Source organism: Psittacula echo, assembly GCF_963264785.1.
Source record: "Psittacula echo genome assembly, chromosome: 2".
NCBI classification, from domain to species: Eukaryota; Metazoa; Chordata; class Aves; order Psittaciformes; family Psittacidae; genus Psittacula; species Psittacula echo.
In genome coordinates, this window is record NC_137737.1 from 68,278,315 (window position 1) to 68,294,974 (window position 16,660).

The following is a 16,660-nucleotide window of genomic DNA, read 5'->3' on the forward strand; positions in this document are numbered from 1 at the left end:
CTGTCTTCTTGCTCCCTTCTCTCCCTCCCATACTCTGCCTCTCTGTTTAACAGCTCATCTCACAACCCGTGCATTTCCTGGCCTTTAAGCCCAGTTTAGATTTGATTTCCAGTCTATAAGTGTTTTCACATTGATGGGCATCTGCTCCAGGCTTCTTGCCTTTCCCAGGCCCCCAGCCCATCAACACTGGGGCAATTCCTCACCACACTGTTCACACCTCCTACGAGTGTGCAAAATCCTCTCGGAGACCAGGAGGACAAATGTGTCCTCCTTCCCCTACCTGTTACCTTCCCTGACATAGCCAACTCGATGTGATGCTTCTCAAACTGGAAATCTGGCCTCTTTGTGGTCTGAGATTATCCCTAAAATGGCTGGAGAAGAGGAAGGCTGTACAGACTCCTTTCTCCTTTTGGCTTGCATAAGCTGAAGAGACAACCTTCTCCTCTTCCTCCTGCTGATTTTTAAAATAGAGCTATCAGTTTTCCGTATAGTCATCCTGCCTGACTTAATGAGCCATTTTCTTCAAATACTTCACATTAACATGTTTATATATTTGTTTGCCTATCTGGGTTCTTTAATAAGTGTGCCTCCGGTTCAGGTGCTCTCAGCAGACCACCACTCTGCCAGTCTGCAGGAAGCTCTCCATTCATTGCAGCTGTGTCCCCAAATTATGCTCTGCAACTGATTGCTTTTGGAGCAATTGCTCAACTGTAATAACCAGGAACTTAGGTAAATTGGACATTTTTCTGCAGAACCCATTGACAACATGTCTCAGAGATGCTCGAATCAGTCTCATCCTTAGCAATTTTGTTCCTGTGGTATTAGCTGAAGATTCTAGCAGAAGGACGTTTGAAGAGGCTGGACTAAGATATCCTGCTAATCTAGGATATGGCTAGGAAGGCTGATGTTAGAGATGCAGGGAGCATTGGTAGGTTTAGGGGGTAGCCCTTAAAGAATGGGTGAATAGTAAGAAGATTTATACAGTTTTCATTTTAAACAAGGCTCCCTGCAAGCCAACCTATCCTTGACAGAAAAGGGGTGTCTGATCTGGTTTACTGATTCTTTGATGCAGCCTGTTTCCAACGCCGTGCTCATTTCTGTAACTGATGCCAGAAGATCTGCACGTGCACGGCTTTTCTTCTCTCTTTTGCCTCTGTGCTGGGTAAATTTGAGTTTCGACTGATGTGGCAGTTGCAGATATGCAGGCAGTGAAAGTAAGCCTATCATCTACTGTGCCTATATTGTTGAAAGCTGCCTGTGAAATTGGATTAGCACTTAAATGTTGTGTGACAAAGCTTTATGTTCCAGGTTTTATAAATGTTCTCAAGTTAAAAACCAAAATCACATGTCAAACGCTTTCTGTATAATTTGGGGACAATTATAGTATCGCCAGATTAATTAGAGAGTTTCTACAATGCTCTCCTCTGATTCTACTATTAAAACACAGCAGAAATCAGAGACTGTTTTGACCTTTATTCAGAGCCTCCTGTTAGAGTGACTTTCACAACAGAACCCAATTTGTCACATTTTATTTGTACTTTAATTTTATTATTAACAGATTAATGAAGCTGGTAATAGGTTTCCCAATGCTCCCTTTGGAAATGTGAACTGTGTCCCTTCCTTACGTCAATCTGCTGTCAGCAGATGAAGTGCCTTTGCAAAATGCTATTAACTGTTACCAGAAGCAATTAGTCAAAATAGCAAGTCAGCTTCAAAAGGAGAGACTCCAGATTCCCCCAGTGTGTTAGGAAAAGCGCATTAGTAGGATTTAGTCTTGCCAGTAGACAGGAGCTTTAGGCCCTGCAGTAGGTGTCTGGGTTAATGACACATAGAAATGCAAATGTATCAGACTTCAATTTGATTGAAAGAGCACTGCCAGGTTAAAAAAAATAAAAAAAAGAAATCACTTTCCAGCGTCATAAACAGCAATTCCCATTGTGCCAGAAATACCCAAGCTCTGTTGTAAGATGCTCTTCATGCTCCTGATGTAAGAAACCGTGAGTGAAATCCTGGCGTTCTTGCAGGCAGCAGGAGACTGGTCGTGACAACGCTGGGGCCAGGCTATGTCTTAATTTTCTGCCCCAAACAACTATTTTCAAACTATTCTACCTCACTCTACAAAGCACCAAGTCCAGCCCCTTCTCAGACACCTCCTTTTTTAAGCCAGTCCAGAAACTCACAAGGTGATTCCTGAAGAGACATGCACAAACCCAACTCGACCTCAATTTCCCCCCCGTTTGGCACCATCATTATGAAGACAGCTTGTCTGGTCAGTATTTCAGCACGGGTCTGACAAAACTGCATTACTGTACACACCAAGAACACAAGATGTGCTCAATAAAGAGTCTCTAATAGATGGAGCAGGAGTCTGAACTCTTTTGAGGCACTAGCTAGCACCTGGTTTAAAAGCCAGCAGTCCTCAGCTCCCTCACCAATGTCATGGATGAGCTGAAGGGGGGAATCTAGGAGAGGAGAAGCATCAGGTATAATATCCTACATGCTCAGCATATGCTCTGGCATGCCTACCTGACACCTACAGACTGCCTTCCAAATTGCACAGACCAACAACTGCCCCCTCTTCTTTCTCTCAAATGTTGGAAAATGATGTTATCAGTTGTTATTGCCAGTGCATTGCTGATTACATGTGTATTGGGTCAAATCAAAGGGGTAAGGTCATGAAAACAACAGAAATACCACAGATTATGAAAAGTAAAAAGATTATCCATTTGTTGTCAGGATGGACAATGAGGTTTCTGTCTCTATGCAGAAGGCAATATTTTCCCTGTTATTTGGTCCTTGTTTCTTCAAACCTCGTCTCATCTTCTTTCGATGGTTTCAGTAGCCCTGATGGCTGCCCCAGCTGTGGAACCTGCAGTGAGGAGCAAACTTTGGGCTCAGTTCAGATGCCTTTCACAACCGTGCTGCACGGTAGTCCCACACTGAGTTTTTTTGGAGGCAGAGAACTCCCTCAAAGTAAACATAAAGAGCTGAAACCCACCCAGGGACTTGGACAAACTGCAGTCTCAATAAAACCTCACCTTTAATTCTGCCAAAGCCTCACTGATTAAGAATATGCAGATCTAATGATTTTGCTGAGTATTTGCAGAGTGTATTCCTGCTGGATATTGTTTCCTGCATTGCCTTCCAGTGAGCGTTTACAGTGCGTAAGGTTAAAAGCGTTTCTTTTCCCCTCCAAGTGCAGAAGGCTAATAGAAGAGTTAGAAGTCTAGGACTAAAAGCCTGAAACAGCCCACTCTAAGATGTAAGAGCAGCACATTTTATTTTCCTTTCACATGAGCTTAGTGACAGAAAAAGGACAGTCCTTTGGTCCTTCCGTCAGCTCTTTCCACTGACTGGAGGAACAGCTTCTTGAAAAAATACAATATATTGTTCAAACACTCCCACAAAAATGGTGTCTCTGACTATCCAAACACATTGTGTGTTGTCTTAGATCAAACATGGCTCTTATTCTTAAACATGGATTAAAAGGAATCCATTAAAAGGAGAGTTTAAAAATCTATTTAAAAAGAAGTTCAGAATCATAAAAGACTAATTATTTGTGCAAGCTTCAAGATCAAAAGCTGCTGAAATAAATACTTTAACTGCTTTAGCAGGTAACACCTGCGCTCAGTGATTGCAAGGGGAGAAGATAATCTAGTTTAACCTCATGACCTTAGGTTTTGGCATTTCACTGGCAGAGAATCTTTTCAGTTGTTCATATACCTCCATGGAAAATTGAATAAAACCATCAAGAACACAACAGACTACATGAACTTGAAAAAAACAGATCATGTGTTTTCATGTTCCTTTAATTTGTGTGTTTGTAGACAAGACTCAATATTTAAATGGATAGTACCAAGTCCTCTGCTGACGCAGTTCGTGCAGCTCTTGAGGAAGCTTACGGATGTCATTTTCCATTAGATGACTATCTAGCCTGAAGAGTTTCCAACTGCAAGGGAGAATTGAGTACAAAAGTGCAAATACATAGAAAGGGTAATTTGTAGAAGACTCTGGGTAAGCTAAATTTCCAAATTCTCCTTTGTTCTTTTCGTCTTTCTACTGTTCATTTTATAATAAGTGTGTAGGATTGTGTTCACCATGCCTATTTCAGAGAGAAGATGGGATGCATTTCTTTGTGAGTGTCTTTTCTAATCTGTTTGAGCTGTCTGATGTCTTCATATCTAATACTTTTTGGATCTTTGATCAGAGTTGGAGGATGTCTCAAGGAGGAATGATGATTCACAGGAAAACAGGATATCCACAGGGGAGCCAGTTACCCAGTCCAGCAGAATTAATCAGCATTAGGTGTGTGAGCTTTTGCTCTGAAACACTGTAAATAAGAAAGAGTCACAGATGATTATAAGTATGGGAATAAACAAAGAAAGAGAGAAACACAATTTAAACCTCTAGGTGTCAAAAATGGTTTCTGAACCACCCACTAGATTTGTTGATGGCGCAAAACTAAGTGGTGTCCATATGAAAACATTACTTCTGTTTTGCAAAGAGGCACGGTTTCAAAGTTTGCTTCTGTTCTGGCACCTAAACTCTTTCTGTAAACCAGGGACACACCTAACACTGGCTAACAGGGCTGAAATATAGGACGCTGCCTTCCTGTGCCAAAACAACCTAACAGCCTGGTTACGCCATGGTGCTCTTCCCGGCTTGCTCTGTCTTGCAGCCTGGTTTATTTCTCTTTCTTGTATCCCAGCTTCATTTCTGCCAGTGAGTGCCTGCATCTGGCCTAGGTTAAAGCACCTTCCATGCTACGCAGTCCCTTGCAGATGAGGAGAGAGCTGGTGCAGTGCTAGTGCACTTCAGCTTCCCCGAGAGGATGGTGGCTGCATCCTTCCTTGCACCCCTCGGGCTGAATAGCTGCAGTATTGGTGGTTGGGTGTATAAGAAGCAGACCTCATCATCTCCTTTTCCTGACAATCACAGCTTCACAATGAAGCCCTTGTGATTGCATTGTATAAAGGATATGATCACTGTGCACACAGTGTGCCTGAGGCATGCAGAGCCTCACAGAAACAAACTACCTTCTTGCTAGTTGCTGTGGAGAAGAGCTGGGCAGTTTCTGACTATTAACAAGAATGGAGCTGTAGCAACTCTCAGATCAAACATGGAATTTTGGCATCATGTTAAAATTCATTGTTTGGTCAAAAGGTTTATTTTGACTTGATATACCTTAGTCATATGGGATGGGAAGGGGGAAGTCTCAAGACGGTGGCTTTCCACCTAGCCACTTCAGGTCTGGGTAGGTCCTGTTGATGGTGCCTAACTCCTTCAAAACCTGCATCTGCATGAGGTCAGCACTGAGCAAAATCCCTACAGGTGTGCCATGGCCCTGTGCTCTTGGGATGTGCATTGACAATGCTGGTGATGCTCCCTCTGTGCTGGTCCCTCACTGCACGTGCCATGTCCAGTGATCACTGCTGCCTCAGTCAGTCATCCCAGCAAAAGCCTCCCACAAAAGCAGCCTGCTGCTGCTGTGATGGGGACAAGCCTTGTGCAAAAAAGTGGGCTGGGAACTCACTTCCATGGCTGCATCTGGAGCAGCGAGCTGAGGGGGTGAGGAGTGACTCTTAAAGGTCAATGATTTTATTAGAGAGCTGCTGCATGAGAGATGCAACTGTAACTTACCTTGAACGTTTTGTTTCGCTTGGCAGACAGAGGAATCCAACTGTAAGGTATTTAGGTACCAACACGAAAGCACTTTAGACCTGAATGACCTGCAAATGGAACTTCTGAAGCCCAAAGGGATGCTGTAACCACATTAACTTAACAAAAAGAGGAAATGCTAGGGGTATTTGACTTTATAAACAGCCTTCAGCTGGCCTGCTTCCAGCACAAATGCCTCACACATGGTAATGGATTTCAAATACACTAAAGACTACAGCCACAAAACCAAACAGGCTTTAACATTTGACCTTATTGGGGAAAACAAGCCTACTATTACCAAAGAAAACTAAGCATGCCTAGATAATTGACTCATCTTAGGACAAGTTTTATTTCCACGACTGAATAGTAGGAATGTAAAGCTTTGCCATTTTTCAGCCAGCATGGTTTCCTTAGATCTCACATGGAATATCTGAAAATCACCAGCCATCTCCTAACATTTTGAGTAGTTTGGCCAGTATAGAGAGGAGAAGTGGAGAGACAAACATAACACCAGCAATGCCTTTGCCATTAAGATATTTTTGGTTGTGATTCAACATTTCTGGAACTAAACATGAACATCAATTAATTACATGCTGTTACATCCTTGTTGCTGTTTGCTCATCCACCCACGGACATTCCACATAAAATTACCTAATAATCAATTTGAAGTATCTTAAAGTAGCTTGTTTTTATCCTAAGCCAGCAACAGAGTTAGCAACCCAGTTGACAGACCTAAGGCACTGATCTCATCCTCAAAGATGTAAGCCATAAATGGTTTATATATAGTGTAAGTCTCTGGTATTTTAGGCACCATTAAAAGTGGCCCCCTGTAGGTGCTGAGACCCTTACAAGCAAAAGAAAATTCCTCAAGACATGGAAAGACAATTCTAGCCGTGTTTTTTGAAGACATTCATAATTTAAGATTTGCAACCAGAGACTGACCACAACAGTCACCGAAGACGGATGACACCTATTGTTCGCGTTATAAGCCATGAAAGATAAGGACTCCCTGCTACGAGATGTAACTGGTCTTAGAGGATCTTTCAGAAGCAACAAAAGCAGTGGCCTGCCAGATAAATCAGCTGAAGGCTATCTTGAGAAGCACTCTTACTTGTAGATTGATTGGTTTCCCCGGCTTTTGCAAGTCACTCATGCTGAAACTGAGCATTTTTTATTTGATTTTGATGAAACCATCCCGATGCTAAACACGTTTGAAAGGCAGTTTACAGGTTTAAACTAAAGTGTTTATAAAACCTTAGTGAGGATTATCTTGCAAAAAATGAGGACTTCTGGAATAATCTGTACAGTGTCAAATTCATTTTATATTCTGTTTAACATACATGTCAGTACATTCAAGGTGAGATAAATCTGTTCATTAAGAACCCATACAGAATGTTTAGCTAAGTATAAAGCATGGTATGTCTTTGTTTTATGGTGTACCTTTGGTTTCGGGGTGGGCCAGACCGTGTTCAGCCCAAGTACATTGTCTGAGATGAAACACATGCGATGTGCATTTGAATTTGTTAGTATGCAAACCAGCATTGTCAGACATTCTGGCAGGAGACTGGCTGATGTGGACCAACTGCGGGCTGCTCTAGCCTCAGGGCACAATTTACAGAAACCTGAAGCTACAGCAACTTACTTCAGAAGTGAAAGGAGCAAACATGTGAACAGCAGCAGTAATCAATGCAGGCTGTCTCTGAACCTACTAAGTTTGCTTTATTTCAGCTATGGCCCACAAGCTGGGAGTTGCATCTGGGGATGTAATGCTACATATCTGAGGCCAGTTACTGCAAAAGAGGCTGTTTCTGGTTTAGGTCTTGTCCTAAGAAGTGACAGGTAGGTCATGCTGTAGCTTATTAAAGCCCAAGTGGGGAATGTAGGCACATTTAATGAGTCTACATTCCAAAGCCAATATTGTTATGAAGACAGCAGGGAAATACTCCACCTTCAATATCAGATATCTGCATCACCAGCAAATATCACATACTGCAATGAAAAATCACATATTGCAGTGAGAAATCAATCAAGGTCTGAGTTGAAAGAGAAAAGCTTCAGGCTACTGGTCGATTCTTTTTCTAGTGAGGGCATTTGTCAGCTACGAGGGAAGCATTTGCATGGGTCTCACAGAAGCTCAGTGCCATGTCCTTACTGTATTTGTACCCAGCCTTTAGCCTGCACCTGCTTGCACCCTCTCAGGAAGAATAGGCTGTGTGAAGATGCCAGACTGTGCCTGCATGCACTGAGGAGCAACACTTGCTCTGGCCTTTTAATGTTTAAACAGCTGTGCTGGATTTGCCAGAGGGTGTCTTGACAGTCGTTAAAAATTGATCCCTGAGTAAACTGCCCCAGTGCTATTTATTCCAATTCAGCTATGATAATTTACACCATCTGAAGAGCAGCCTAATCCTGAACTGGCAATTTCTCTGAGATACTCGCTACTGACTTGAACAGGAGGATCCTCGCGGCAATGGGAGTGCCATTTCCCAGTCACTAATGACTGGACTAGAGGATAATGATACAAACCAATTTAAAATTAATTAATTCAGAATGAAAATGTAACTGCTAACACTGGTCACAGGCTTGTACTGATGCAGGGCACCCATGTATGCTGACTTACAGAATAGATGTTGGTTAAACACATGATTAAAATGAACTGCTAGACACTAACAGAGAAGAGGTATGGGTTTTAACCTTTCAGTTGTGGTCATACTGCTAGTTTATTTTTTTCCCTGTTGCACAAGGTTTGAAGCACCTCAAGGAACATTCATTTGGAAATATGCTAGAAGGAAGGCAAACAATATGACATTCAGGACCACAAACACCTATCTTCTAGAAAAGTGTATTTTCCTCCCAACTCCATCTGAACAAGGTTAGATGTATTTGCAACTATCCACTAATCTTTTTGTTGTTAGTGGACGTCCAGCTTCAAATACGGCTCATCTGCTTTGCCTGGCTAAGTATGATGACTGCTCACTGTTGATCAGCACCCATTCTTTGGTCCTGTCTATTGTTCTGCTATTAACTCACCAAACGACACACGCCTTAACATTCCTCTTCATGGCATATCTGTTGTCTTGTTATTCTTCAAGATACTGCTTCCATTTCTTGACCTTGTCTTCAAAACACCTACAATAGAAAAGAGACACATAAATATCACCTGATTCACCAGATTGAATTTTCTGTTAAATTAGTGACTTCCTGGAACTAATCCTTAGAACATGAGCACACCACAAATTGCTAGTTGAGTAAATGTTTCAGATGTGTATACAGTAAATCGCTGGACTTTCTAAATGGTTAGCAAAGTCAAGACCTTGGGGAATGTGGAAGAGCAATTTCTTACCTACTGCTTCCTTATAAAACTCAGAAAAATGGTAATAATTTGTGATGGCATTCAAAATTTTGGAGACAGTTTTACTTTGCTGTAAACCTACTTAATCCAGTCATCTTAAATTAATAAGCATAGTTCTAGTTTAAAGGCAAGTGGAAGTGTCCATTTTAAAGAAACTAAAACTGATGCAAAGTTTCTTGAGTTGATTAACTACAAACCATCACCTGATTCTGCTAGCAAAAGTTTCAGAGCATATGTAATGCAGCAATGTATTTGTTTTAACCTTGGCTGGTTCAGGTAAATTCATGTTTGGTAACGATGTATGACACGTTGACATCACTACATCTTTATAAAAAGAACATACAAATGCACAGTGACATTTTACACAGTGGTTGCACATAAGACACTTGAAGTCCAATGCTGTGGGGTGCCAAGTACTCTTAACTCTCACTATGTTCAGTGTGAGTTGAGAGTGCTTTGTGATTCAGGTGCTCGTGCCCTCAGTGAGGCTCTGTACAGTAAGGAATTACACCAACATTCATGTCTGAGACGAGAGTAATTTCTCCTTTCTAGTACGTGCGTTTCTAATTGCTGGATTAGTACAATTGGCTGATAATCACAGTAATATAAATGATTTTCTCTGTACTGAAGTGCTCTCTCTGAAAGTTAATAAACCTCATTCAATATCTCCTACAGTTTTACAACACTGTAATGGAATAATGTAATGAGTACAATGTGAGTATAGTACAAAAGCCAATGTAAAGTTAAAAATGGATCTAGGATATTGCTGTTCTTGAATACGAGCAGTACAAGGTATGAATTACTTCTTTGAGCTGGGTACAGGAGTTAATCTGTGAACAATGCAGCCTGGCTCAAATTCAGGTTCACTCCTGATTTTTTTTTTCCTCCAAGATCTGCTTCCTGCCCTTTCCTTCCAGCTGTTTTGTATACACTCAACCGTGCTATTTCCATAAAGGTGATCATGCTTTTAAGTTTGTGTCTTCCAGGTTTGTACTGGAATTCGGTGGTAAAAATGGTTTCATAAACTTCCACGGGAATGTGATATAACGACACCGCAAAAAGCCAACTCTACTTAAAAATTTCAGCACAAATCCTAGGTCAGTTTGGAACTTTCAGGAATGTGTAAGCCCTGTGACTTATGAGCATTGCCTTCTGCAGTAGTTGAACACCTTTAAATTGTTTTCACTATGTGCAAACAGAATTTTATGAAATTTCATTATTTTGGAATCCACCTATATCTTGTATGCCCATAATGACAAGTCTGTTGACAGAAGAGCACATTAATTGTATATGTAAGACCTCTAGCCCCTTTTTCCCCCTTTGCATGAATAAGACAAAGCCATATTTAGGGAGAAATTGGCTTTGTCTACCTGTAAATGAGGATCATCTGAAATGCAGTCTCATAAGAAGTTGACAGTAATCAGTAATGCCAAATCCTCATTACAGCAGTGGCATTTTCACCAACCGTATGGCCGATTTTGCAATTAAGAACACACAAAGAATTATTCCTTTCTTGTGTAACAATACTTTAATATCAATAAAAAGTGGTTTTATAGTTCAAGATTACAAATAAAAAATATTTCATCTTGACTCTTTTGCTATTTTCCCTCAAATAGTCTTGAAATTTTAGCTAGAAGTGTTAAAAACCATGAGGCGGATGGATGCTTGCTCTGCTAAAAGCTGAAGGACTCCCTCCCCACTTTGCCATCACCAGATGTTTTGGATGGAAGGTTTTGCTCCAAGTAATCCTGAAGAGCATACTGTGTCTCTCGTGGCAGGTGAAACCATGGGGGCACACACCACCACCACCAGATCCTTTCAAGCTGGACGCAGCTGGGACTGTACTAAAAGGAACGAATGAAGCGTCTCTCCAACTACCAGGCTGCATCAAGAAGGCACAACATAAACAATGGTAAAGTCAGTAAACAAAATTTTACTGTAATATTCCATAACACAGATACTGTATTTCTCTTTTAAGTGTAAAGCTACTGTCTTACACAAGAAAGATGGACAGACCCTTTTCCAAGACTAATATGGATACAATAAATATGGAGTTTTACATACTAGATCTGTACACAGAAACTTTGTCCCACAGCCATAAAAATTTACATTTAACAGTGCAACATATAATTTAATCCTTTATTTATCTGACATAGGATGTTTACTTACTGAACACAAGCAACTACCTGGTTTTAATATACATATTTTATATATATATATATTATATATATATATTCAACAATCTGTACAGGTTTCTAAACATAAAACTCCAAAAAGGCACAATCGTCTATACAACATGTACAAAAATGGCTGGAGCTGACAAGAAACAACAATTATTGGTCAAGAGTTCATGATTGCACGAAGATTAGTAATGAGTTTGTGTCAGAAAAATGTGCTTTAAGGAAAGGAAGGTTTGCAAAGAAACCTGTAAGTGTTATTAAAAAAACCCTCAAAAAATAAAAACACAATGAAAAACAAGAACTAGGTTGCTATCACAAGTCTATCCTCATCGTCACTGCTGCCATCGCTAAACTGCACCATGTTTTGCCGCCGGGGCAAGGCGGCTGGCCTGTGTACCTGTCTGTCCGGGGACACAGTTCGGTGGACCGGGGACTTGGTTAACGTGTCCGGATTCGCCTTGGAGCGGGGCTCTGCCGGTGCAGCCCTCTTCACCTGCAGGGACGGGATGTCACGCTTTGGATTCGTGGGATTCGTGAGGTCTGTCTTTTCAGGATCTGCTTTCCCTGCTCCATCGGGTCGCTTGCTGTTGGTCAGTGCGGTGGGCTCAGGATGGCTCTTCCCACCATACCGCTGGCCACTGGCTGCTGCCTGAGGAGAAGCATCCCTGCCAGCCTGACTGGCCTCGGATGCAGGGAAGCTGACAGGAGCTGGTTCCAGCTGGGCCTCGCAGGCTTTGCTGCCTGTGGCAGGCACCTCGCAGGCTCCCTGCCCCTCGGCACCTACGGGGCTGACGGAGGGGATGAGGGTTGGCAGGGCGATGTTCAGTATCTGCAAGCCAGGAATGTGGGCCTGTGGGCTAGGGTTGCCCTGCGGGGCAGCACCAGCGGTCAAAACCTGGAGGCCCACGGCATTCAGGGTGATTCCCGAAGGGCGTATTTGCGGGGCGATGTTTGTGTTAGCCAGGCCCAAGATGTTCACTGTCTCCAAGCCCAGTGGGGGCAGAGGCTGTAGGCTGGGTGTGCCGAGGCCCTGGATGCCTGGCAGGCTCACCTGGCCGATGGGAATACACGGCACCATGCTGTTCACCTCAGCAACTCCCATGGGATTTGCAGTGGCACTGGCGGCCACGCCACCCGTCTCACCGAGGGCGCTGGTAGTTCTGTGAATCACACTGACAGCAGGGATAGTGAGCTGAACCGGCCCTGCCTGGATGGGAACAAAGGTGGAGTAGGTGGCCAGGCCGGCAGGGACCACCTGAATCCCTCCGACTGGTACAGTGCCACAGGGAGCCTTGGCTTGCCGCTGTGAGTGCAGGGGGAGGTGGCTGAAGAGGTGAGTCTGGGGAGCCCTCCGCTCGGCAGCGGGCTGCAGGCACCCAGCCAACTTCTCCTCTGGGATTTCAGCGTAGGACAACGGTGCTGTTTGCATGCCATGGTCCACTGGCGAGGAGGGATTGCTGATGGAGGGCGTGCTCTGGAAGAGAACAACACAGGCATGTTAGTGTGGTGGCCATCGCTATCCTCGAGTGAAATGAAAACACAAGGTAGCTGCTGAGTGCTTCCCACACTCCCTTATAAGAAAAAACAACAACAAACTGGTTCACAATATATACTGCCCAGCTTGAACAATGAACTAATTTCCTTCCTTTCTTTTTCCAACTCCTTCCTCGCCCACTAATTGAATTTCCCTCTCCTAATTAGGAGAGGCTAATTTCTCTTGAACACTAGTACTTGAAAACATTGCTGCATATCCTTTGTATGTGTTTTTTTAAGGAGTGAGAAGGCTTTGGAGAACTGTTTTCTGTGGAAATCACCTCAGGCAAGAAGCGTAAGCTGGCATTTCTGATGTACTGGATTCCTCTCCTGGAGGCATTACAGCCTTCGGCAAGCAGAGGCAGGATCATGGCACATCCAGCTGTAGGTTCTTCTGACATGGGAGACAGGCAATATACAATGACAAGAGATGGATGACAACTACAGTGCCTGCAGAGGCAGAAGTGACAGGGTGATACTGGAGTGAGATGTGGGACCCACATCCCTCTGCTGCCTCAGCTCACCGTGGCTTGATGCACACACTTGGACTAATAATCATATTTATATGCCCCCTTTTCTTCTCATATAGCCTATATTAATGACCAAGGCTGGCAACTCCCTTCCTAAAAACTCCGAAACCAAGAAGTCTTAAATTGCAATTGCAATCTCTCAGTATCTTTTAGTTTTAGGCATATTTACAACACATAGAGTGATGCAATCTTACTTATTTATATAGTCCTAAGTGCTAATTCTGTGATTTTGACCAAACTCTCAAGAAACCTCTAGAGCAGGCAGGCAAAAAAAAAAAAAAAAAAAGAAACATGAACAGTAATGCCTTTGAAAACTGCTGGTATGAAATATATAGGTTAAAGTAGAATATGATTTACTGACTATGCAGTGCCAACCAGTCTAAATGGGAAGATGAGTGTGAGAAGGAAGCCAACATCTTTCTTAGAATTAAGTCCTGTCTGACACCTCACAAGAAATCCTGATAAACTGGTATGGATGCTTTTGAAGGAACATACAACAGCCTTCCTGAGCTGTCTCGACCCTTGTCTGGATTGCAAGAAGTGGGATCCACAACCATTCACAATAGAAACAGACTGTAGACGAGCCATCAGACACACGGCTGCCACTTCTTTTGGCCTGGGAAAGTAGGTGGTAGTCTGGAGAGAAACTACTGCCTTGTATTACTTATAAGCCTTCTTTTTTTTCCCCCTTAGTATATTGATGTAGACAATTATTAGAGCTATATTAATGGAGGCCTTTCAACATTGTTAATTGTGTGAGTATTTTCTTGAGGCTTCAGTGGTTCTGTTCGATGAGGGAGTATACTCAGTCAAATGTCTTTCTGGTATCTACTGGCAACAACTGAAACCCCAAATCCAAATATTAAGATCCTACCCCTTTTCTGGCAGGTATATACCATGATCAGAGACTATTCATTTTATTCTCTGCCATACTACAAAACTGCTCCGATTTACATTTGCCACACGGACTCATGGTTCTATGAGGAAGAATGAACTGGTGCCAAACAATGACACACAGCAATCATTTTTACTGTTTCTTCTTGTCAACGGTCTACTATCTCAAATGTTTTAAGAAAGAAATCCAGTAATACAGGTTTTTAAGGAAAAAAGAAGCCAGTAAGTATTTAAACCAGAATGAAATTTTTACTTACTGTTTATGCTTTTGAAAATTTCCTGCTGCTTAGTTTTCTATAACTGCATGCATATACTATTTGTAAATACTGCATTCATCACAGATGAGGGTGATAATTTCTTCTTTATTTAAATTACATTTAAACTACACTTTGCATCACATTTATCTGAGCATTACTCTGTATAGCTCTAGTACCTTGATGTTCTGCAGTAAGAAATCAAAACTTTACCCTTAGGGTCAGTCAGGTACATGACTTGTACCATCCCATTACAGCCCATTAAAATATTGCATTAAAATACTGTTAAAGGCTTAACACCTGCCAGTTTTCCTCTGTGATTTCCTCAGCAGAGCTTTAAAGACAACAGTCACCAAAATTACTGAACGCCCCTGCAGCTTTGCATAGAGTCTGACCTCATCCTTCCGCACGCTGCTCTGAAGAGCTGTGTGTCTATAATAGGCATGGGCAAAATTGATCCTTTTTTGATTAAAATGTTCTTTCAGCTTGGAGAAAAACAGAGCTCAGGTCTCAGTTCTGAGCTTGCCTCTCCTTTTGTTATTGTGCAAGGACAATCTCCTTGAACATCTGGTGCTCATTCAAGTTCTGCTACTAAGCATATTTGAAGGAGAGATAAACAACTGCACAATTTTTTTATGGTGATAAAGCAAAATCCCTTGGGACTAAACTAATTTCCCTTGGGAACTACCCATGATTCTATCTTCATATTTCAGAGTGAAATGACTTCTGAATTCTACCACTTTACTCTGAAAACTTCACCACCGTATGTTCATTCCAAGTATGTTATAGCCCTTATTTGTAAGGCAATCTACCAGCTCCAAATTTCGGCTGAAATGACTGTATACAAATAATCCTTTCAGGGAGAATGCAGTCAAAATAAAGAATTTGAAAAGCAGTGCTCCTACAATATTGTTGCTTCAGAGTCCTACACATCTGTGCTTTGATTACTTTCAATGCTTCTTAAAGACTCATCAGCCAACTTTAAGAATAAAGGGAAAGCCAAACATTTTGATATTTGAAAAATCTCCCAAAATATCTTTAAAAGGAGGATTTAAAATCCCACTCTCTCCCCAGAATCAGACATTCCTACCTTTGTAAGAGCTGCAGTTGATATTAAGGAGAGGCTCAAGGCTGTTTCTGGATCTGGGTAATCCACAGACATCTGGCGACCTGGAGATGTAGGAGCGACGTCTGCCAGTGCTGCACTAGCACTGCAGGGCACCACTCCTCTCTCCTGGGCTTTATCCTCATGTGCTTCCTGATGGGTGAATTCTGCTGGTGACCTGGAGGTCCTGCTAACCGACTGCACCGTGCTAAGGACCGTCATCTTTGTGAGCAATGCTTTTGGCAGACCATCCATAGAGTCCGTGTGAACCCCAGCAAAACAGTCTGGAAGTCTGATGTCTTCATCCGTGCTGCCAGCATCCTGCAGGCCATGTCGAGAGGGGTGATGCTGGGGGCTGGCTGTCACCGAGGGGGTTGTGGATAGGACTGACTCAGCCTGGCTATCTTCATCATCATCTTCATTGTCATTTTCATCTTCATCAGCACCATCAGACTCCTCCACATCATAGCCTGACCGGTCATAGCCAAATCGTTGCTTCTCACCTGCAAAAGTGGGAATTAGAAGGTAAGCCAATGAAGGTCCTGGATAAGTTGGGAAGGAAGTGGTAGGGAGTAATTAGAAACACCAAAATAACACATGGCACATGCATTTTTTCAGTCACATCCCATTCCATCAAAACAACAGGGAAAATTTTCATTTTTGGTCTTATTTTCCAGTGTACATCCATGTTGTTTTTAACCTTCTAGATCTGGCTGTTTGCTTTTAAGCCATTTATAACCATTTGCTGCAAGTCACCCTTCACCCTTTCACCTGGGGAGAAGTGAGCAGATTCCCGGTTCGTTAATTTCCCAGCGATGACACACGAAGCTGGTCTGCCAACCTTAGCGGTGGGATATTCTCTAGCTGGTTCTGACTCATAAGTGAGTGTCCCTGTACCTAATATAAATCACTGCTGCAAAGGTTTTTGAAGGATGCAAACAGAAAGACTGGAGGCTGTTAGTCGGGAATCTGTCTCCTTAACAGGCAAAAGAGACCAAAATTAGACCTCAGCAGATTTCTTCACTTCGCTAATGTTTTGAAAGGTTTATTAACAAGTCGCCCAAGATATCTTGGGAGGCCCTCATCCTTTCAAAACTTACCTATGCATGAAACTGCTCATATGAGCACCTGTTCACATGAAGAAGCCCTCCTGA

At 42.5% G+C, this 16,660-nt stretch overlaps 1 protein-coding gene across 11 annotated transcripts in view; it reads right to left on the reverse strand.

Moving 5' to 3' along the window:
* Window positions 1-3,822: 3,822 nt before the first annotated feature.
* Window positions 3,823-16,660, reverse strand: part of HIVEP1 (HIVEP zinc finger 1) — a 131,760-nt gene continuing 118,922 nt past the window's right edge. For 7 of the 11 annotated variants that reach the window (XM_080610578.1, XM_080610582.1, XM_080610577.1 and 4 more), the window contains 3 exons: window positions 15,492-16,009; window positions 11,588-12,664; window positions 9,466-10,892 (listed from right to left, as the gene is read on the reverse strand). In XM_080610578.1, coding sequence (XP_080466704.1) covers window positions 10,650-10,892; window positions 11,588-12,664; window positions 15,492-16,009 — 1,838 coding nt within the window. In that variant the 3' untranslated portion in view covers window positions 9,466-10,649. Of the gene's footprint in view, window positions 4,331-5,640; window positions 5,730-8,688; window positions 8,788-9,465; window positions 10,893-11,587; window positions 12,665-15,491; window positions 16,010-16,660 lie in introns of those variants that run through there. The other 4 variants (XR_013956255.1, XM_080610579.1, XR_013956254.1 and 1 more) reach the window with 4 other exon arrangements.